Source organism: Hylobates moloch, unplaced genomic scaffold (genome assembly GCF_009828535.3).
Source record: "Hylobates moloch isolate HMO894 unplaced genomic scaffold, HMol_V3 SCAFFOLD_17, whole genome shotgun sequence".
NCBI classification, from domain to species: Eukaryota; Metazoa; Chordata; class Mammalia; order Primates; family Hylobatidae; genus Hylobates; species Hylobates moloch.
Genome location: NW_026652292.1, coordinates 24,459,529 through 24,484,886, shown reverse-complemented (window position 1 = coordinate 24,484,886; position 25,358 = coordinate 24,459,529). Strand labels below are relative to the sequence as shown.

The 25,358-nt window shown below is 33.3% G+C and overlaps 1 protein-coding gene across 1 annotated transcript in view; it reads left to right on the top strand.

Moving 5' to 3' along the window:
- CDH9 (cadherin 9) overlaps positions 1–25,358 on the top strand; it is a 167,336-nt gene that overhangs the window by 40,988 nt on the left and 100,990 nt on the right. Inside the window, exon 2 of the mRNA XM_032135572.2 lies at positions 9,572–9,848. Coding sequence (XP_031991463.1) covers positions 9,621–9,848 — 228 coding nt within the window. The 5' untranslated portion in view covers positions 9,572–9,620. The remainder of the gene's footprint in view (positions 1–9,571; positions 9,849–25,358) is intronic.

The following is a 25,358-nucleotide window of genomic DNA, read 5'->3' as shown; positions in this document are numbered from 1 at the left end:
GCATGTCAGGACCATAGACAGCTTTCTCCTAACTGTTGCGTTTCCATCTCTGACACTGATTAAAATGATTTGCTCATAAGGTTTATGTTCAAGTTAAAATATATCCAATATTGTATCACTCTCCATTTTCTGTTTTTTTTCTTTGTGTTGTTTTGTTCTAAGGCTGCATTAATTCAATAGATATAATAGTATCTTGGCTATCTCCAAGACAAACATCTTTGCAATGGAAGACCATATACAATTTTTTTGATTCCCTGGATTTCCATTCAAGGGGTCAATCCAATCTTGTCAGAAAAATTGCTTATGTCTGTCCTTTAAATTGAAAGTGGACATATGTGTATATATATATATATACATATATATGTATATATATATATATATACAAACACACACACATATACATGTTTATACACACACATATATGCATCTCAGAAAATAATCGATCCTTGTTTATTTATTAAACTAGCTCCACCATCATTATAGATAACAGTTAATTTTTTCATATTCTGGCAATGGGTTGTTTTTAAATCTTTTTATTCTATCATTTCATATATTCTACACATATCATTAAATTTTATAATATATGATGTTATTATTTTTATTTTGATAGACTATTAGCAAAAGCTCATTCAAGAGCTTTTCTGATACTAGATTTTTTGCCTTAGGGAAGGCATGAAACTAAATTTTTTTTTTTATTATTATACTTTAGGTTTTAGGGTACATGTGCACAATGGGCAGGTTTGTTACATATGTATCCATGTGCCATGTTGGTTTGCTGCACCCATTAACTCGTCATTTAGCATTAGGTATATCTCCTAATGCTGTCCCTCCCCCCTCCCCCAACCCCACAACAGTCCCCGGAGTGTGATGTTCCCCGTCCTGTGTCCATGTGTTCTCACTGTTCAATTCCCACCTATGAGTGAGAACATGCAGTGTTTGGTTTTTTGTCATTGCGACAGTGAAACTAAATTTTTTAAGCTGGACATTTGATGGTGATAGCCATTGAAGATTGCTTATACGAAGATGGCAGCTCATATTTCTGCTATCTAATTCTGTTTTTCTTAAACTAATTTTACACCATTAATTTAGATAAAGGTAGTATACCACATTACATGCCAGTACTTGGGCACAGAGTTCTTAAAAAATCAGTAAATGGTTTTAAAAAGCATATCTATATCTATATCTATATCTATATCTATATCTATATCTATATGTAAATCTATATAGATATAGAGGTATAGAGATATAAAGCTTAACAAGCTAATGATTAAAGTGTATATATTTATACATGTATACATATATGGTTATGTAATAAATGTAACCACTATTAATTAATAAGAAAAAATAAATTTAAGCATATATCCCTCAAAAGTTATTTGATTTTAGAAGATACATCATTTTGGTGTTACTTATATTTATAGAATGTGTTCTTTACACATGTGTTATTTGCTTACCTAAGCTGTCAAGACTTTTCTCCCCAACTGGTATGAGAGACAAAACAGAATATTGGAAAAATCACAGGAATCTAGGAATCAAACAATATTTGTATGACATTTTCCAAAACCACAAAATTATTGGGTGTTGAGAAATAATTTGTTTCATCTATCCAAACGTCAGAAATATCATTTGAAAAAATATTTAAATTATATGACCATATCACATAGTTTTGGTTTTTGTATTTTGAAGATCAATAGATTAATGTATATTGTAGTTCATTATTGATCAAAATAGTATAATAATATTAAAATTAATCACAAACACTTGTGTTATTTGTACATTTCATCTGAGAAACTTTGTCTGGAGAAAAAGATTAGAATAATTAAAATACCTTATCTGAGTTAAAACTTCTACAAGTGTATTTGTATAAGTATGGAGAGGAGAAAGCACATAATTTAATTTAATTTTAGATGTGCATTTTATATGCTGAAAATCCTATTTAATTACAGTAATTCACCTTTTTTGACATACAAATATTTAATAGCAGACATTTTTCTCAAATATAATTGGAATATAATTAAGAGAGCAAAGGAATAAAAATGAAACAATTTTCAGTTTTTAAAGTTAACGAGATTCAAGTGAGTTCTCTGATTACAAAATCAAAGTTGAACTGCATTTAAAACATTGTACTTTATACTACATCTGATAGTATTTATTTATAAAAAAAGTTATTAAAATGCAAAGCATTTAATGCTGACAAATAATTAGGCATAGAAAACTTAGTAATCAGTTTTTCCCTGTTGAATAAATAATATGAAGAATTTTTAATAAATCCAGCAGGATAAAAAGCTTGCTATCTTTAAAATAAAAATGCAACAGAAAATCCTTTTGGGTGTGCACTTTTGTCCAAAAGCAGAGGAATGTACAGGTGTTAAATTGGCCCCAAGAGAGTTGTACTGATGTTCCCTAAATGAGAAATAAACTTACAAAGAATTATGAGAAAAATAAAGAAGATATACCATCAAAGGACTATACAGTTGAAACAAACATTCTGTAATTGATACCAGTCGTGTTGTGAAGTTTATACAGAATCTCATGTTATGCAAATTTTTATGAGAATTACTCTACATCACTGCAGATTTTATCCCATTTGTTAGGGGGAAAAAACCCTGAATGTTTTCAAAAGGCCTATTTTCTCCCAGTTCAACTCTTTCTATTTCTCTATCAGTTTGTTTATGCACTGGAATGTTAAGTCAATGTCATACGTGATCCTAGACTTAAATTAGTAATTATTTATATTAGGCATTAATGAATTAACCAATTAATTTTTGCAAATATGTATTAAGTGCTGACTCCATGTCAATAACTTCTATGCAGGACACAATAATTTGCAAACTATTTAACCACTATATGTGTTACATTTAAACTAGTGGAAAAAGTCAATAAGCATATAATCCATTAAATGAAAGAGATAATAAAAGTTGTGGTAAATCATGTGAAGGAAATGAATGGATGGTATAACAGAAAGCAATAGAGACTAAAACGGGATAAGCTATTTTTCAAAAGGTTGTTCAGAGACTTCCCCCAAAACAGAATATAATACAAAAATTGAAAGAATGAGGAGACGGCTATGGATGAGCGAGGTAAGATAGATGCAGGTCAGAGCATGAGCAAAGGCAAGAAGTCCGTGAATTGGGCAATGCTTAAAGCACATAGGAGGTCTCCAAGTTGGCACTTACGGAGCCATATCACTTCGTTCTAGTCAGTCTGTGCTGCTATATCAAGATACCATAGACTATGTGGCTTAAACAACAAATTTTTATTTCTGACAATTCTGGAAACTGGGAAATCCAAGATGAAGGCACCAGCAAGTCTGCTGTCTGATGAGAGCACTCTTTCTGGTTTACAGACAACCATTTTCTCATTGTATCTTCACATAGCCAAGAGCAAAACAAAAACAAAAACAAAAACAAAAACAAAACAAAACAAAAAAACAGGATAAAAAAGCTCAGGTACCTTCATGTCCTTCTAAGGGGACAAATGTCATCATTAGAGACTCCACTCTCATGATCTAATCTAACCCTAGCATCTCCTAAAGGCCCCACCTCCTAATACCATCAGTCTGGAGGTTAAGATTTTAGCATATGAATTTTGGTGGGCCACAAATATTCAGTCCATAATAGTCTACCCTAGTTCTCCCAAATTTATGTCCTTTTCACATATAAAACACATTCATTTCATCCCAATAGCCCCCAAAGTCTATACTTATTCCAGCATCAACTCTATATAAAGTCCAAAATCTCATCTAATATCATGTAAATAAGATATGGGTGAGACATAAGGTATTATTTATCCTGAGTAAATTTTTTCTCTACATATGAACCAGTGATAGCAAGCAAGTAATGTGCTCTCAAAATACAATAATGGGATAGGCAATGATAAGATAAACGTACTTATTCTAAAAGGGAAGAATAGGAAAGAAGGAAAGCATGACAGGTCCAAAGCAAGTTTAAAACCCAACAAGGCAAACTCCATGAGATCCTAAGCCTTGAGAATAATTCTCTTTGGCTTAGTGCTCTGCAGTCCAAGTCCACTGGGGCAGTGGTCTCACTTTCTGAACCTCCTGTGGTGGCAGTCCTGTTCCCATGGTTCTGGGTGACCACTCCCATCCTGAAGCCCTATGAAGAAACCATCTGGCATGTTGAAAGTGAGGCAATAGTCCCTCCTTTGAAACCAAGAATATATACCTGAATTATCTTTGGAGTCATTCTTCTCTTGTCTTGAATAATAGTTCTTTTTTTTTTTTTTTTGCAGCTGAATAGCTGTATGGAGCTGGCCTATAAAATCCAAGAAATCCACCAGCCTTCTTTCATTCCTTCCCATATCCTTCTTCACTTCAAACTGGCAACTTTCCTCCTGGGGTGTCACATTAAGTCTATGGTTCACACCCCTGCTAACCTCTTTATCAAAAGACATTTAGCCACACCTTCAGTATTCACTCTCAAACACTTTCTCATTTTTGCAATATGAATAGCCCGAAAAATTTTCAGATCTTTAAACTTTGCTTTATTCTTGCTAAACAATTCCATTTTAAGTAATTTTTGTGTCTCACATTTTACTATAAGCATTCAAAAAAGCCAATATGCTCCTTCAACAATTTTCTTAGAAATTTCTTTAGCTATGTATTCTATTTCACTGCTCCCAAATTTTAAATTCTGTAAAACACTAGAACATAAACACAATTTAGCCAAGTTCTTTTCTACTTTATAACAAGGATACCCTTTTCTCAAATTTCCAATAACGTGTTCCCCAGTTCCATCTGGAAGTTCACTGGAATGGCATTTACTGTCCATATTTTTATCAACATTCTGTTCCATGTTATTTAGATATTCTTTTTTTTTTTTTTTTTTTTCTGGAGACGGAGTTTCACCCTTGTTGCCCAGGTTAGAGTGCAATTCAAGCAATTCTCCTGCCTCAGCCTCCCAAGTAGCTGGGATTACAGGCATGTGCCACTACACCAGACTAATTTTGTATTTTTAGTAGAGACAGGGTTTCTCCATGTTGGTCAGGCTGGTCTCGAACTCCTGACCTCAGGTGATCCGCCCGCCTCAGCCTTCTAATGTGCTAGGATTACAGGCCTGAGCCACCACGCCCAGCCATTATTTAGATATTCTTCAAGAAGATTAAGCATTTCTCTATTGTTCTCTTTTCTTTCTATGACCTCACCAGAATCATCCTCAATGATCTATTCACAGCAATGCAGACCTTTTCCTAGCATGCACCTTAAAACTCTCTCAGCCGTTACCTATTATTACCCAATTCCAAAGCCACTTCTACATTTTTAGATATTTGTTATAGTAGCAACCCACTTCTGGTACTAATCTTAGTTTGTGCTGCCATAACCAATTATTTTACTAGGTGGCTTATAAACAGCAGAAATTAATTTCTCACTGTACTGAAACCTGGGAAGTCTAACATCAAGCAAGGCATGGCAGATTTGGTGTCTGGTGAGGGCCAGTTTCCTGGTTCATAGATGGCCATTGTTCTGCTATGTCTTCACATGGTCAAAAGGCAAGAGAACCCTCTCATTCCTCTGTTACAAGGGCACCATCTCATTCATAAGAGTTCTACCTCTATGACATAATCAACTCCCAGTGGCCCCATTCCTAATATCACCTTGAGCAGGGCCCCCCAACTCCCGGTCGGCAAACCAGTACTGGTCCATGGCCTGTTAGGGACCAGGCTGCACAGCAGGAGGTGAGCAGCAGGCAGCAGAGCATTACCACCTGAGCTCTGCCTCTTGTGAGATCAGCAGCAGCATTCAATTCCCATTGGAATGCAAATCCTATTGTGAGCTGGGCATGCGAGGGATCTAGGTTGTGCGCTGCTTATGAGAATCCAATGCCTGATGATACATATATACATTTGTACATATGCATTTATATATTCATCCGTATGTGTATCCATATCTATATGTAATATATATGTGTGCATATGTATTCAAGTTATAGTATAAAATCATTAGAACCACTTTTCTCCCTATTTTTAATTATGCCCAAGTGGTGTTAGTGATAGAAGTATAAAAATTACTTCTTTATTTTGACCAAGAATAAGAAAAGAAAGGATTCTTTATTTTTCCAGTAGATCCGCTTTTCTCCTGATACAAACGACACTCAAGAAATCACTCAGTCATCCACCTAGTTCATAAACACTCTAGAGGTTATACCCTATTTTTATTTTTTCTTCACGCTCCATAACCAATATATAAGATGATATTATCTATTCTTGTGAATATCTACATATGTGAATTAGATCCAATATTAGGTGTGATTTCCCAGAAACAAACCCTGAGACAAGGATTTTTGTGCAATTGATTGGTTAAAAATTTTGTTCCAGTTAAGGAATTGCAGGATTAAGTGGAGTAACAGGACAGGGATGGAAAAGAAGCCAAAAAAAAGGTATCATTAATGCAAACATATGGTTACAAATATATGCTGCTCTTAATACATACATATGGTTAAGCCCCAGAATTACATTATCATTACAATTCTGTAGGAAAGCTCTAGAATGTAAATAATATATTGAGTTTCATACTTTGGCTCCTGTTACATACTGGCAATGGGATATTACAGATGTTTGTAAACTTGCAGGCACATTAGGCGTCCTGTGCATGTGGGCAAAGTGGTTCCAGTAGCCAAGGGAAGTTGTTCAAAGACAGTTGCAGGGGCAGACCATTAGAAGCAAAAGCATAGAAAAATTGTAGTGTATGTAGTGTGGGTGTGTGGTCACATTAAAGGATCAAAGGGAATCTGAGCCACATTTCAGTGTCTACTTCAAACCACTTCTCTATATGACTTCATCATCTCTTACTGGACTAGCGTAAGTAATAGACCCTAACTGATCTCTCTCTTAACCAAATCCCTTTCCTGCCCTCTAACTATTTTCTAGTCTGCACCAGATTGATCTTTTCTAAACATATCGTATTAAAATCTTCCAACTGCTTTCAATCACACTGAAAGTGAATGAGAATTTCTTGCTGTAGTTTATAAACTCCTACGGGATCCTAGCTCCTGCTTAAATCTATTGCCCCATCTAATAAAACTAGATTGTTCCACTCAAGGGCCTACGTTCCACACAAAATGGGCATCATAGTTAGAACTGACCCCAGGAAATAAAGAGTACCCTTTGCTTTCTCTGGCAAGGGTTATAAGCAAGGTCAATGATCAAAACAAATTCTACCAGTGGGAAGAAAACAGGGTAACCAGTGTGGTCAACTAAGAAGTTTGTGTATTTTATCAAAGTAAGATGACAGCTATCCTTGAGATTCTCTGGCTGTTCATTTTCCCCTACAGCGTCACTCAGCCACAAAACATGGGGCATGTTCTGGGCTGGCGACCACTAGGTGTTACTCTTAACATTGCACATTTTTCTAAGCATTATTTAACGTTGTAAATTTTTGATATCTAATTCAGGGTTTTCTATTGGCTGTGGTCAAATTTACCAATTATTCCATAGTTTACAGGATTACAAATAGCCACATAAAGTCCTGATGATAATAACCATGACCTGAGATTCCAGCATTGAAAAATGGTGTAATTTTGTATTACTGTAATTCTGGAGCTTAACCCTATGTATGTATTAAAAGCAGCATATATTTGTAACCATGTGTTTACATTAAGAGCTAAGAGTGACCAATTTTTAAAATAATAGGCATGGAAATCAAGGTACATAGATGTGTTGGACAGAACCTGTAGCTCTGGACCATAGCAAGAATCTATAATAACACCTGCCAATTACCATTCTTCTTTCTGCTGAGTTGGACCCATATCTCTATGCCTATAATAGGAGCAACCATGCTTGATGATGACAATGATAATGATGACGCTTGTGATGATCATGATGATAATGCTAATATGTTGAGTTTTGTGCTAGCACTGTGATAACTCTTCTACATGCATTGTCTTATATTAAAAATGGTGTTTAAGTCTGTGTGTCTGAAACCTGGTTCTAATACCTATTACCTGCATGACTTTTGTCATGTTACTTAAATTCATCCCACCTCAGATTTACCATCTTCAAAATAAAATAAGTCACTGCAATGTACACGACTATTACTTTGTATTGATAAAAGTGTAAAATAAAATTAACAACAATACCTTGTGGGTCAGGTATTAATGAAGACCAAGTGATAGAGGTTGGTATTTGAAAATATCACAGATAGTAGGGCACAAAGCCAAGCTAGATCCTTATATTTGACCTTTATACCTTGTTATTCCCATTACTGAATTCAGAGATGCTTGGTCCAACATTGGGTTTCTGGCTTAAACCAGGTAAATCAGAGTCCATTCCCAGGATTTTTAAAACTCCAATTAGAAAAGACTATCAGTTGCTTTCTGAAATTGAAGATTTTGTATCTGAATTCAGGAGATATTATCACCCACACAATTTATTCAGGTTGAGGAGGTTTAGTCAGGGTGAAAGAGAAAATGAGAGAGAGAGAGAGAGAGAGAGAGACAGAGAAGAGAGAGAGAAAATATAATATTCAAGCCCCTAATTCTAGTTTTCATGATAGGGAAATGCCCAGCTGCTTCTTTCCTCCTTTTGTTATTTTCTTTTCCACACTTAATTTGATTTTATAACCCAATGACTTTTTTGCCTACTAGTTTGAGATCGGTTTCCATTGCTTAATAGATCATAGCCATTAACATCTCACTTATTCTAAATTAAGTATCATACAAATTAAAACCAATTCGATAACAAATAAAACTAATTCTGAAATACCAAGTGAACAATGATTTTCATACATGAATGATCAACTTGTTATATTAACAGGGAGACATTGTTTCAAAATTCTGGATCAGATTATCCTATACGTAACATGTGTTATCTAGTTTTGCAATATCAACTTTGTATGCTATTTTTTTCTTATTATAGTAAATTTGTTCTTAATTACCATGTAAAATGCTTTTATTTAGAGGGTGTACTCCTCAGTCTCAAATAAATTTGAGTGTCCTACTAGACTAATTGTTGGAAAAAAATAGTTATTGATTGGAAAAGATCGACATGGTGCTAAGTATTGCAAGACACAATCCTAAGTGTATTTTGTACCATATAATTTGCCTTGAGGCAACATTTCAACCTGATGGATGAGAAGGATTATAAAGAGGAAGATAGGGGGAAGAGGAGAAAAATAGTTTACTAAAAATGATGGATTATGAGAAGTGCTCTTTAAAATATGTAATTTCATACACGTATGTGTATGTTAATAAATATTCTACTTTTATTAGTCTTAAGCACTATGGAACATTTGCTGTGATAATTTGTATACTGTAGAGCTTATTTTTCAAAATATTTAGTGTTTTAAATTACAAAAATATTAATATGTATCTGATTGTTTTATAGTAATTTTAAATTAGCTGCTAAATTCCTGTTTAGTCTACTTGAGCTGTATATGTCTTTCTACTTATCGATGTGATAAATGAGTTTTTCATGACCATTCACTGATGTAGAAATATAATGTATATATAGTACATAATAAAATTTAAGTAATGTCTGGAATAAGTTTTTCAGTTTACACGTTATGGGAAAGTGAAACTCAAGCTAATACAGCCATTTTTTTCTCCTTACTCTTTAGGAAAAACAAACAATACATTGAATTTGACAACCCACTGAAGTTGCAGATAATGAGGAATTACCATTGTATACCATTATTCATCTGGACCTATATGTTCCATACAGTTGACACCATCCTATTACAAGAAAAACCTAACAGTTATTTATCAAGCAAAAAGATAGTGGGTCTGACCAAAGATGATGGTAAAATGCTACGTCGCACCAAGCGTGGCTGGATGTGGAATCAGTTCTTCTTATTGGAAGAGTACACAGGTACTGACACACAATATGTAGGCAAGGTAAGAATTTTTGTATGAGAAATATAAAAGCTGAAAGTGACAGCTATTTTTTTTTACAGCAACTTTTCACATCACAAGTGATTATGAAAAATATTTAACTAATAATGTTCAGAAGGTGTGATATTGCAAACTATTTTAGTGGGGAAGAACAAGGAACCATATTTGGGTTCTAAATGTAAATCAATATCAACAATAGGCATAAACTACTAAGTCATATGTGGATGGATGTGACTCACTATTAATCAGCTAGATATTATTTAATCATACGTGTATTATCTAAATAAAACTCTCCTGGAGATCTATTGATAAATAGTTTATCATAATTAGGAATAGTATACTCTGTATGAGAAATAAAGTACTTCTAGATATTTCTATTTCTTAATATCAGCTAGGGTGAGCTTCCTGCCTCCTGCTTGTAATCTAGACAAAGTGTTTAAGGCAGAAGGATAAAGACAAGATTAAAAAAAGGAGAAAGAAGACACTATCTTTAAGAAGATATGCATCTGTGTTACTAGGAGCAAAGTTGCTCATTAGCAATCAGAAGCAGACAATAATAGAGAATATATAACTCCCTTTTTATGTTCAATTTTGAGGAAGCAGGTTCATTGCCTCTCTTTCATTGGTGTTTAGAGACTTATTTTTCTTTAGCTCATTATCTCTCTAATTTTCTTTCTTTAGTAGCATGACCTTTCTGACATCCATAATTTTCTATGTATCTATCATCCTTTTCCTTACCAATCACATTCATACTATTCTAAACTCAGAACAATTCATTTGTTAACTATAATTGTTCCCAATTTACACCCAGTGCTGAGGTATGTTAAAATTTTTACAATAAAATGAACAATTTTAAATACTAGCAGTCTACAGATCATAAATTTATTTATTTTTTTGAGTCATGGCATATATCTTGGAAGGACTGTAATGGTTTGCATATTGTTTGACTTACTGACAGCACCAGGCACATAAATTAGATCAGGCCAAAAATGAAAAAAAAAAAAAAAAAGAACACAAGTGCCTAATATCACAAATGTCATGTGCATAGCTTTTAAAACAGGAATACATTTGCTCTGTGAAATTGCCAGAATTTTGATCTAATTCTTTCTGTGTGTGGGTCAATCAAAAGCAGCCTCCTTTATCAGAAGCCTATTATTTTCTCTTCTTTTGAAATTTCTTTTTTCTGGTTCCATAGGTCATGCTCATTCCGACCCATTCAGTTCCTTTGCTGGTTCCTTTTTGCCTGTTATTTCTTCACAGTTTAGTCATATGCCATCCTCAGGCATCCCTCATTTAACATCACTTTTCACACTGCAGTTAATAACTAACATCAGGAAATTCAAGTTCAGCTAGCAAATGTTTTTTGTCTAAGGACGTGAAATTGCCATACGATTCTCCAAGGAAGTGTATAAAGGACACATTGAGGTCACAAGGCCTTACAGAATCAGTTTTATCCTTGGAGATTCACAGATACAGAAGAATAGCCACAGATAAAAGAGATGTTCATAATCTTAAGGCAGTTAAGGCGCTACAGCAAGCATTTACTTTAAGCTGAAAACAAAAATACTTCCTCTAAAAATTGAGTGTACATTAATTAATTTCTAAATTGACCACCATTCCAGCTCTCACATTTTAAATATACATTAGAAGTTTAAAATTTTGTGTGCAATCATGCTTCCTTTTTAATTAATTCCATAATCTGTCATAAACAATTACTGAATGTACATGCATAGTTTTAATTACCTTTCATATTTTTTTAATTTTTGTTGGAAAAATGGCATTTTGGATTTATGCATGGACAAGTTAGGATGTGCGATTTTTTTGCCAATTTATTCTTGACAATGGGGTTATGAACCACAAATGGAACACTCATTATAATATCAGATGTTTGGGGGAAATAAATACAATGAAACCAAAACCACCTGTCAACTATTTCTATGTTTCCAGTGGGAAATAATATGTGTATGAAATAGACACCTCAGAAAAATAAAATACTTATACTACTTTTTAAAGAAAAAATAAAACTCTTTCTTTTTTTAATAGGGACTTATCTAAGATATGCCATTACCACATAGCTAGTTCATTATAAAAGTGGGCTGACTTTCAACCACATCTTAGCTTTTACTAACTTATTAAGGGCATTTACTCTCTCTTTATCCTGCTTTTCTGGCTTTTGACATCACTATTTATTTGCATATATAGTGGCTGACTGGACCTTTAACTCTAAACTTAGTCAAACATATGAGTTCTGATAAGGATTTAACTTCTTGAGCACCTCACAGTTCGTCTTTTTGACCACAATGTTTCTGGTTTCCCTGGGTAGACCTCAACCTAGTCTTCCTGGATCCATTGGTAGCATCCCCTGTAAAGAAAAGGCCTGTGGTATTCACAATGCACCAAGATTGGGAAAGGCTAAGTAGCTTCTAATGGGAAGAAATTCCCATGGTTTCTTTATAGTTTTATAGAAGCTGGGTATCATAGAAAATGATAGGCACCATATTAATTTACAGGTGCTGTAAAATTGCATGAAATTGGGAAGACATATTTTTAAAGGTTAAAATCTAGGGTTTGATCCTGAATTGAGAGGAAGCAGTTTTAGAAAAATAAAAGAGTGCAGCAAAATTTAATAAATTATATACATGTATACACACAAACATGCAACTTACAGATTTAGTCTTGATTGTGACACTTAGTAACTATTACAATTTAGAAGTTGTTTAAACTTGCTAACCCTCAGATTCTTGTTGGGTTGATTTACATTGTCATTAAGATTTCTTTAACTCCAAATTTCTGGTCTTTTCTAAGATTTTGGAAAGGCCTGCCATTAGGGAAAAGAAAAGCCAGAAATATTTTCGTAAATATGTGCATGTGGACAAATCTAAGAAGGTAGAATTGCGTGTATATTGCACAATAAAAGAACGAAAGAGGCTAGTCTAATAGGATAAAGTTAGACCTTCCCTGTGAAAGGTCCAGAATTCTAGGATGGGTTGTTTTACATACAGCATGAAATGTAAACAATCTGTTAAAAGCCTTTGTACAAATCAGTTATGTTGGGAGCCCAGAACTGAAATAATCAGTTTTCTTTCATTGTCAGGATGGATTAGAAGAATAAGAAAATAAATTAAGATAATTTTAATAAGGCAATACTGCAGAATTTTTTATGGCATTTCAGACATTTGCAATATAGGAGAGAAGTCAGAAACTTTGGAATAAATAGCAAGTTTTTGTTTTTCGCAATAATGCAATTTGAAATTTGGTTGGTCATCCTTGACTGAAACTATCAGAGATTTACTAATATTGTAATAAGGGAAATGTTGTATTGTTATCCAAGAAGAAAACAAATTCATAATAATTGTCATCTAGCTTCTCTATAACTTGAATAGACACTTGTGACTAAATTATTTAGGTAGAATCGTAATACTGTTCAAGAGAGAAATTAAAATAACAAGAAGCATAGCAAATGTCCCTACTATTCTGTTAGAGAATATTTATAGCACTTTATTTTGTTATACGTAAGTTCAAAGTCCAGAATAATCCCTGCTTATCATGGATCAATAATCAATTAACTATATCCCAATTAGTATTGAGAATTGAATAGAATTTACGTATTTGATTTTAATATCTGGTTGTTAAACCACATTTATTTTATGAAGAGAAACCCAATACCCAGACACAGCAGACATAGTATTTATTTTTCACAAGGAATAACATAGTGTTTATTTTTCACAATTGTGAAGATTCAATTAATAATGTGGAATATCAACTTAATTGACCATTACATTTTAATTTAAAAATATGTATTTAGCACTTGCTTTGTGTAGAGCAAGGAACGTGGAACTAACGAGCCGTCTATAGGTAGCCACCATTAAATAAGGTATCTTTGTTGCAGAGTTCCCTCTCAAGTCTTTATAATTTTAATTTAGAAACTTCCGTTATCCCATTCTGAAATCATGAGTGTAAGCATAGAATATAGAGTGTAAAGGGATTTTAACACTGATTGGGCTCTGCCTTCATGGTTACAATTGGTTTATACGTTACCTAAAACAACGGGAAACACAGTTAACAAAAGAAAAATTGGTAGGAGTCTGTTTTATATTTGATTGTGTATCAAAAGGTGAAGTGACACTTTCATGTTTACATGTGCTGGTTTGTACTCTAAATATTAATATATAGCTGAAGCATATATAAAATAATGGACTTGAATAGGTAATGTTTTCTTAAGCTTTTCAGATATGGCAGTTTGATATGTACAAGTAACTGATGGAATATAAATTAGAAATAGAAATAAAATCTCAAATTTATTTAAAGAGTTTTGATGAGTTGTTATAGTATATCACAGTGTTTCCAGAATCTAAGTAAAATATGTTTATGAAGGTTTGTAAGTATCATTACTTACGGTGCAGTAAATGGAGCAGCTGCTTTTGATTTGTAAATACATTGTATTACACAATTTTGTTTATGCATTTGTTGTTTATAACTCAGAACACACAAAAAAATTAAACATTATGACTAGGCTTTAAGGACAGCATACTGAGGGATGTTTAGCACTGAGTTCTATAAAAACTGTTAACATATAGCTCCATCTTTTATTTTTCACTGCCATTAATGTGTAATTACTTTGCTGGGCAACTGCTTTAGCACACTAAACTTATCTTTTCCCTGACTTTATTTATACTTATTTTTTTAATGATCAGAAGCAGTTTACACAGTATCTCTTGAATAATCCCAATCTCTAGCACAAAAATACGTCTAGAAAATTAACTGAAATTCACTTAAGTTGAATTCAAAGTGTCCGTTAGTATTCTTGCAAATTCCAGCCTATCTTCTATCTCCCCGTAACTTTGTAACCTGAGTTCTAGTCAACATGATATTTCTTCTTTCATACACGTGACCTGTTTTTAATCACATCCGCAGACCTCTTCCCAGGGAGTATCTTACCCATTTTTCCCTAATCTCGTATCTGTTTTTTGTTGTTGTTGTTTTTGTTGTTGTTGTTGTTCACTGTATGTCTTACCACAACTTCTGTGCACAATCTTACATAAAGCCCATTTCATTTTCCCTGGCTAGAAATATCCCTCAAAACTATGAGATCATCTCTTAAAATCTTATTCATAGGCCAGGCATTGTGGCTCACGCCTGCAATCCTAACACTTTTGGAGGCGGAGGTGGGTAAATCATGAGGTCAGGAGTTTGAGACCAGCCTTGCCAAGATGGTGAAACCCCATCTCTACTAAAAAAAAAATTCAAATATTAGCCAGGTGTGGTGGCGGGTGCCTGTAATTCTAGCTACTGGGGAGGCTGAGGCAGGAGAATCACTTGAACCCAGGAGGCAGAGGTTGCAGTGAGCCAGTGAGCCAAGATCCCCCCACTGAACCCTAGCTTGGGCGATGGAGCAAGACTCTAACTCAAAAAAAAAAAAAATTCATAACACAAGTTGAATTATTTGGATATATCTTCTATGTTGTCTCCTAGTTTCTGTGACATTTGGGCTTTGAGTCTGTGTTGGATTTATTTTATTTCCCCAGATTTTTGACATAATAGGTTTACTCAAAATTAATATTCAGCTACTATTTTAAAAACCTTTATTCTTTATTAATCTGAATCCTGATAAACCGACATTATGAAAAATAGAAAAAGCAGATAAAATTTTATAGAAATATATTTCCTTTTTCTGACAAATGGTACATCAAAGTCAAACTTCCTCTTTGCTGTTCTTCTGATTCCTTTCCTGTATTTCCATTATATTGGAGGGTTCTCTTAACTGTGAAGCCATTTAAAAAATATTAAGTGTGGTAGAAAATGCTTCTTAATATGGCTACCAAGTTGTATGTTTAATTTTTTTTACACTTCCGCCACTGATTTCAGTGTTTTTGAACTACTTCTAATATTCCAACATGTTCTTCCTCGTCTTCTAAACTTGCACATGATCAAATCCACCTTTATATATACACTCATCAATAAGGAAGGAAGGGAGGAAGGGTGGGAGGGAGGGAAAAACTTGCAGATGATTGAATCCACCTTTATATACTCATCAGGAAGGACAAGACGGAGGGAGGGAAACAACAAGTGGCAGAAGTGACATTATCTTCAGAAGGGTATGGAGAGAGGGATGGGGAGAATTATTTATGTACAAGGCCATAAATGATGATGATGATGATGAGGTCATTATAAAAGCAGTATGTGCTCCCTGTTAAAAACCAGGAACATAAAATTTAAAAATAATTTTAAAAAATCTAAGATATTTATAGTGATTTCACTAAGACAAGGGTAAGTTGTCTAAATATTTTTCTACCTATTTATTGGTTTTATTTTTAACACTGTTGATTTTCTCTTGTTTTTATACCTGTTTTATCTTGCTTTTCTCTGTCAATGCTACGTTTTGGCATGCTGTTAAAATGTTAGTATTAGCCATGTCATATCATGTCATATATAAAATCATAAAAATTTAAAATTTTCCACATATTTTGTTTAGACTCTCTGGTTTTATACATGCAAACATGTATAAAAACATGATCCACCTGCTTCCGCCTCCCAAATTTTGTACCTGGTATTTTTAGTAGAGTTGGCTCTCCATATATGTGGATTCCACATATGTTTATTCAACCAACAGTAGACTGAAAATATTCAGAGAAAAATAAAGGATTGTTGCACCTTTAGTGAAAATGTACAGACTTCTTTTTCTTGTCGTTATTCCCTAAACAATATAGTATAAAATTGTTAACATTGCGTTTAGAGGTTATTAGGTATTATAAGTAATCTAGAAATGATTTAAAGTAAACAGAATGACATGCGTCAGTTAAATGTAAATTCTACACCATTTTATATAGGGACTTGAGCATTTGCATATTTTGATATCTGCAGGGATTCCTGGAACCAATCACCCATGGATACCGAGGGATGGTTATGTATTATAAATTATCCTTTTTAAGGCTAGATTACTGGAGAGAGAATTCTCAAAATTGAAATATATGAACAATTTTAAAGTTCTGGGTACATATTAGCCAATGACATTTCAAAAATTTATACCACTTCTCTTCCACCAACGAAAAACAAATGTACTGACGTGAGGCATTAGTTATGTTAGATATTTGTTTGTCTGGTTGTGACTGTATTTTAATGTGAAATTTAGTCCTGTGTAATATTATGGTTCAATTAATTTTGAAAAAACTGAGCACCTACAATGTGGAACACTATGTTAAGTCCTAGAAATAGTAGTAAATAAGATTAATTGGTCCTTATCTGGGTATATACCCAAAGGATTATAAATCATGCTGCTGTAAAGACACATGCACACATATGTTTATTGTGGCACTATTTACAATAGCAAAGACTTGGAACCAACCCAAATGCCCAACAATGATAGACTGGATTAAGAAAATGTGGCACACCATGGAATATTATGCAGCCATAAAAAAGATGAGTTCATGTCCTTTGTAGGGACATGGATGAAGCTGGAAACCATCATTCTCAGCAAACTATTGCAAGGACAAAAAACCAAACACCGCATGTTCTCACTCATAGGTGGGAATTGAACAATGAGAACACATGGACACAGGAAGGGGAACATCACACACCAGGGCCTGTTGTGGGGTTGGGGGAGGGGGGAGGGATAGCTTTAGGAGATATACCTAATGTTAAAATGACGAGTTAATGGGTGCAGCACACCAACATGCCACATGTATACATATGTAACAAACCTGCACGTTGTGCACATGTACCCTAAAACTCAAAGTATAATAAAAAAAAGAATTTCTGTATTATAAATGCAATGCTATTAGTGCTCATTGCTGTGAGAACAACCTGCTAACAGCCTCAGTTCAGAAAAAGTAGACATTTTTTCTGACTCAATAGACTGAATTCGTAATACATAAACTCTATTTAGCTTAATTTTGCACTAGAATCATCTCCAAATTAATAATGTATGCATGTTTGTTTGTTTAGAAACTGCCATGTTTCCTTTTTCTGATAACCAGACATTTGTACCAGATATTCACAAATATTCAAACTGTACTCAAGCAAATCTTTTATAATTTCTGCATTATAAATCCTAATAACTCATACTAAGGGTCTTACAGCTGCAGTGGTGGTGTTTATGGAAAAAAGGCCAGGAAAATATTGTGAAGATATCTCACTTTCTTTAAACATTTTTTTCAGGTAATTGGGGTCACCTCAGATAGACAATTGAGTATATATTTAGTAAAATTTACTCAGTAAATATTCTACTTCATAGCCAGAATTTCCAAGGAAGGTGATTACTAACTCATCATGTCAGAAATTTTCTCAAAAACAGAAGCACAAAAACAGGTGTTGAATAACGATGAATAAATGAGTGACTAGGCAAATCTAAAAAGAGACCTTTTTTTTCTACAAAAAAGAGAAAATATTTGTACATGGCTGTTCTGTGAAATTTCCAACTCCCTCAATATTTTCCAACAATAAATGCTTCTCTTGAAAAATTATAATAATATTCTCCCAAAGATTTTTTAGAAAAAACTACATTTTAAACCTACTTTGGTAAATGTTCCTTATGTACTTGAACGTTTATTACATACTTGCTGGGTATAGTATTCTTAGGAAAACAATTTTAGAAAAAAATTAACAATGGTATTGTTCAGTTCTCTGGCATTCCATATTTTGTGTCTCCATATTCAAATTGTTTCTGGGAGTAAGAATTTTAAATGCTCCATTTTAAAATTTTTCTCTTTACCTCTGTCATTTTTTTCTCATTTATTTTAATGCAGTTATTAGGTACATATCTAATGATCTTTTTTATATTTCTGGTTAAATATTTCGTCATTTTGAATACCACCCTTTATCTGTGATAATACTACTTACTTGGGGTTAACTTTGCCTCCTAAGAATTTACCCACACAACTTTTCTCATGAGTGTGCTTGTGTGGTTTATCTTTTATTATTCTCTTGCTCTCAGCCTTTCTGTATAAGTCTATTAAAAATCCAGCTGTAAGGATTTACTGTCATATAAAGGGCTCAGAGTTGGTTTATTCTTTTTATGCAATCTGACAATATTTGGCATTTAATTGGCTTAAACCCATTCATATATAATGCCATTGTTGATATATTTGGATTTAAGTCTGCTGGTTTGTTGTTTTCTGTTCCACCGCAGTTGTTCTTTATAACTTTGTTTCTGTTTTTTTTTTTATCATCTTTTGGAACAATTAATCATTTTTTAAACACCTATGTTTATGCTCTTTATTGGCTATTCTTAGCTATATTTCTTTGTGTTTTTATGTTTTTAGTCTGTATTTAAGGCATCTCAGGATTCATTATTAATTTGTTACAGTATAAATTGAATTAATAGTGTATATTTTAGCATATAATACACTCATCTTACAATAGTATAATTTATCTTGCAAGACTTTGTTCTATTTTTGTCATATGTTTTTCTTATATATATTGTAAACTGCATAATGCATTGTTAATATTTATTATTAGACAATTCATTATTTATTTTAAAACTTTTAGAAATAAAGATGATCTTTTCTATTAATTTATATAAATATGTCTAGTCAGTGCTTTTTATTCTTATCTATAGTTCAGAATTTCTGTGTGACATCATTTCCCTTCAACTTGAAGGATTCTTTTAGCATTACTTGTAGTGTGAGTCTGCTGGAAACAAATTTTCTTAGCTTTTTGTTATTTGAAATATCTTTATTTCATGTTCATTTTTGAAAAATATTTTAACTGACTATAAAATTGTGAGTTAATCTGACAGTTTATTTTCCTTTTAGCACTTAAAATTGTTGTTATAATGTATTGTGAATTATATTACTTTTAATGAAAAGTTAGCCATTATTCTTATTGTTGCTGCCCTATATGTAATATGTGTTTTTCTGGCTGCTTTTAAAATTCTATTTATATCTTTGCTTTCCGTATTCTTAATTTGATACCTAGGTGTGGTTTTTGTTTATTCTGTTTGGGATTCACTGGCCTTCTTAGATCAGTGAGCTGTTTTTCATCAGATTTTAAAATTAAAAGGGCATTTAAAAAAAGTTGTTTTTGTGGCCATTATCTCTTCCTTTTGGAAACTTCAAATACAAGTATTTTAGGGCATTTCATATTGTCCCATAGTTGGAAACTATTTTTGGTTAATATAATACTGTCTCTGTGCTTAAATTTGGAAAATTTATTTTATGATTTATTGTTTCTTATGTTTCTGTGTCTAATCTACCATTATACATTTTTAATTCAGTTATTATATTTTCAGTTCTGGGTATCTTTTATTATCTGTTAGATTTTTTACATATTTTGTGACATTTTTTAATTCAGTTATTATATTTTCAGTTCTGGGTATCTTTTATTATCTGTTAGATTTTTTACATATTTTATGATATTTCTCATGTACTTCATTATTTTAGTATGCTCTATAAATTCTTCAATATATTGATGTCAATTATTTATAAGTCTTTGTTCCATTAAATTCAATATCAGAGTCTTCTTTAAGTCTATTTCTATTCACTACCTTTTTTTATTATGTGTTAGAATGTTTCTGCTTTTTTAATCTCTAGATAGCTTGGATTATATACTAGACATTGTGAATAACACATTACATAAATTCTATTATCTTGCTTTAAAGAGTGTTGAGTTTCATCCCAGCAGGCAGTAAAATTGCACTGGATGCTACTTTGATCCTATGTAGGTTTGGTTTTAGAAATTTCTAGGCAGACTATTATTATGTTTATTCCCTGAGTCCTGTAGTATAACCCTTCTTAGTACATCTTCCTTACTCTTAAGTCATTACTCTACTCATGTTTCACTGGAAACCCCAAAGTGTTTACCAAGCACATCTACCCAAAAGGAACTTGAATTTTAAACTCTTCTTCTCAGTATCTGAAGTGCTTCAAACGTCTCTCAGTTCTTACTCTTGTCTTACTATATACATGTTCAGTTTAGGAGTCATGCATGCTTATGCCAGTTTGCAGGCTAGCTCCTCTGTGGCTTCCTCCATTTCTGGATCTTTCTCCTCTCAACTGTTAACCAATATGGCAGCCTTGAATCCTGACCCTTAATTCTTAAACTCCATATTTTCATGACACATGAAATGAAGTAATCCCTCAAAGAAATTAATGTAGAATTCACTTTATCCCCTATTTGCTTGTAATCTTTCCAGTCTTTGTTCGCTCCTGGTTATTATTTAGTGCCACACACACACACACACACACATATATCTCTATATAAAATTTTAATATAATGTGTAGAATGTTACTTATTGTTATTAAAAACAAAAGGTCAATTATATTTGATGTCAATACCAAACTGCCTTAATTATTGAAGCATTATGGTTTTATTTGTGAGTCTGGTCATGTAAGCTCCGCAATTGTAGTCCTTCTTTAGAAGATCACTGTGACTTTCAAAGTCCTTTAGATTTTCATAAAATTATCTTGTCAGTTTCCATTAGTCTGAGAAACTGTTTGAGAGTAAAGAAATTAACATGAAATGCCTATTTAAGAAAATGTATAATCTTGCATTGAATTTTGAATTTAAGTTAGAAATTGTCATAATGGCATTACTAGAACAATGGGCGTATTTGAAGATGGACTGTTTCTTCTAATGTGGAATATAATTCTATTGTTAAAATTATTTAATTTAAATTCATAATAATACTATGATTATATTAGACTATTTCCTTGTTCTTAGATTATGGATTCTGAAATCTTCATTTAGTGGTATAAACAAATAATATATCTGCAAATAAGAGACAGTAATTTTAGTAAATATAATACATACAATAATACAGATAACAAAATATTTTATGCTTACAAATATTTATAAATTGATAAGAAAAATATAAGAGAAGATATAAATTAGAGCAAAAAGACTTAATAGATAGTTCACAGAAGATGATATCCAAGTGGCCAGTATGCATAATAAGATGTTCAACAATTAAAAAATGCTAGAAACATAAAGGGAAGCAATATATGGATAAATAAAATATGCATAAAAATTAGAAGGCTACTTGAGCTCAGGAGTTCAAGACCAGCCTGTGCAACATGGCGAAACTTCATCTTTACCCAAAAAGACACAAAATTAGCCTGGTGTGGTGTCCTGTGCCTGTGGTCTCAGCTATTCGAGAGGCTGGGAAGCAGAAGTTGCCGTGAGTCAAGATCGCACCACTGCACACCAACCTGGGTGGGACCTTGTCTCAAATAACAAAACAAACAAACAAAAATTAGAGGATTGAAAAATAACCTAAAGATTAAATGTTATCACAATCAATATGCCTGTGTATTTTTGGTAACTTACCTTTTTCAATCTTATAGGAGGGTCACTCAAATTCTGCCAACTTCTGTACACTCTTTAGCCAGATTCACCGATTATCACTATTTCATCCAATTTGTTTAATCACTATTTCTGTTCATATAGAGTTTATGTTAAAGTAGAAATAGTTCAGGTTTGTCATTACGTCTAGAACTTGTCCCTGCTTGAGATCTACAGAACTTTTGAAGCACTCTCAAATTCACACTAACTTGGTGGAGGATTGAACTCCCATTTCTGTTTCCTCCTCATTAAATTTCTGTTCATTTCCTTAGACTTCTTGCCAACCTTTTCTACTAAGTGACTTAGATTTCTGTCTTGTGCATGTGAAGTTTAGACAACAACAAAACAGTTGGGCATTTTAAAAAGAGACCGGGAGGTTCCACTCTCTGAGACTCCTCTCTAAGATCGTGCCTTCCAATTTCTTAACACTGTCTCAGGCTCAAACGCTAACCTCGGTCTCCTCAGCACAATAATATTGCTTCTCTCTGTTTGAGCTCTATCTATACAGTCTCTACTACCCATAACTGGGAATTACTCTCAGAGGGAAAGCCTGGTTATGATATAGGCTATAAGAAACTTAAATTAAGGCCATAAATTTTGCAGTTCTTCCTCTTTGGTTGCTGTCCAGTGTCAATAAATTTTTGTCTATCTGTATATTTGTTTGTTTGGGTCAGACTTTCTTAATAAGATCCTCAATGGTTATATCTGACCAACCCAACTACTTTGTGAAGACAAAAACCTGAACACCAGGATTGCTTTTGAGAAACACAGCACAATGTGAATATGCATATGTCACATTAAGGCTTATAATATTGTAATATTTAAAAAATTTTCAAATGTGCTAAGTCAAAATAAACTCTCTTGTTGTTTACCCCAAAGCTATGCTTACTATTTCAGGTTCATGTTTCAATACATTAGGTAGAGAGTTTTATATCATAGGTGATAGTATGACTCATTCTCTTATTTCAATATGTCACTCTTAAGAATAAGACTGTATATTTTGAGGTGCACTAGCATGTTAAGAAACATGAGAGTTCGATACTTCCTTATTGGGAAATAATTCAGACTTTCAAATTGGAATCTGCTTTGGCAGTATGTAAATATTTTCTAGTCACTTCTTGTCTAGATCTCGCAAGTCTATTTGAGAGTCACGTCCCTGCTCTTCTGGTAGCAATGTCTCAAGTGGCTGTGAAATCAGGAAGTAGCTTCGCTTCTTTCCAGGGCAATTCTGTGAGCACTTCCACTCACATGTCAATTAGAAAGTGAGGGCAGATGTCAAAGGTCATAGTCAGCCTTTATCTTGTAAACTTTCTGTTCTTTTATTCTATTATATGTATATAACAGATATGGAGCTGAGGGTGGGGAAAATGGAGAGCTGTTGGTCAAAGGGTCAAAACTGTTAGTCATGGGATGGATACATTCTAGAGATCAAATGTACAGTATGGTGACTACAGTTATAATACTCTGTCGTATACTTGAAATTTGCGAAGAGAGTAGATATTGTTTTTTCAACACACACACACACAAGGGTAGCTATATGAGGTGATGGATATGTTAATTAGGTTAAGTGTGCTCACTTCATAATTTATATGTATATCAAAACATCACATTGTACACCTTAAGTAGTTACATTTTGTATTTGTCATTTGTATACCTCAATAAGTCTTGGAAAAGTGAAAATAAATTAACACTCACATCACTGTTTTGTCTTTTGTATTTTATAAAAATACTCCCATCAATATCCATTTAGACAAGTTCATTCCTGAAACTATAGAAGCCTCACCAGCCAGTTCAGTGCCTGGCACACATTTACACTCAATTCATTGTTGATTTTAATCTAGGTTCTCTGAGCACAGGACTATAACATTCTTTATCACTATTGTAATCACTGCACTGATTAAACACAAGATAGGAGATCTCAAATGAACAGGCAAATATCCTTCAAACCTATAGAACTGCTTAGTTGGAATTCTACAAAGAGAAAAAAAGAAGCACCTATCATGTTTCTTTTAGTTATTTGTCTTCATAAGTACAAGCTCATTATTTTGCTTGCTATAGATGGCCTTTTTTTATCTTCTTTTCTTTTCTTTTTTTTTAGATAGAGTCTCACTCAGCTGCCCTGGCTGAAGTGCAGTGGCACGATCTCACCTCACTGCAACCACTGTCTCCCGGGTTCAAGCGATTCTCCAGTCTCAGCCTCCTGAGTAGCTGGGAATACAGGCACCCACTATCATGCCCGGCTAATTTTTGTGTTTTAGTAGAGACGAGGTTTCACCATGCTAGCTAGGCTGGTCTTGAATTCCTGATCTCAGGTGATCTGCCTGCCATGGCCTCCCAAAGTGTTAGGATTACAGGCATGAGCCACCACACCCAGCCATAGACAGTCTTTTCTTAACATGAATAAACGATCTTAACAAATAGAGCAGAGCCGGAAAAAATAAGTTTTAAAATATACTATGCAAGATAATTAAATTGGAGGCATATTAAATAGCCTAGAAATTACATATTGTTTTGTTGATGTTTCACTGAATTTTAAAATATAAAAATGCATTGTAAACACTGTTTTGAACCTTAAATGTGTTCATCATATTAAAAAAGAAAATGAGATAATAACACAAAAAGAAAGAAAATCCATTCAAATAAATATTTATTAACATGTGCTCCCTAAGATGTATCAGGGCAGAGAGACAGACACTCGAATTGGTGAAATTTCTTCTAGTTGGAATTACTCGAAAAGCTTTGGCCATGGAAGAGGTTGAAATTGATTAATAGCATTATATAATTACATGTTTGCAATAAATTTAAATTCAGTCTTGAATTTCAAGTAACAACATCAGTTGTTAATATGTCTTGTGCTGCCAATCTTCAAGGAACATCTTCTGTAAAAAAAAAAAAAAAAAAACATACAAAATAAAATAGATACTAAAAAGGGGATTGCAAGCTAATGTACAAAAGAAAATGATACGTTGATGCAATCAGATACCTAGTGGGACCTTCCAGAGGCTAAACAGACCATTGTGGCTCAGGTTTTCCAATTTCTTAGGTCATTAACTGAAGTCATAATATAGATCTGGTATAGAGAGCACATTCAGTAGTCAATTTTAGAACTCCAGTAATTAATTTAAAGCCCCACTGATACCCAGTGATCAGGTATTGCTTCCAAGTCGGATAAAAATCTAACTTTAAGACCGGAAGCAGTGGCTCACCCCTGTAATCCCAGCACTTTGGGAGGCCTAG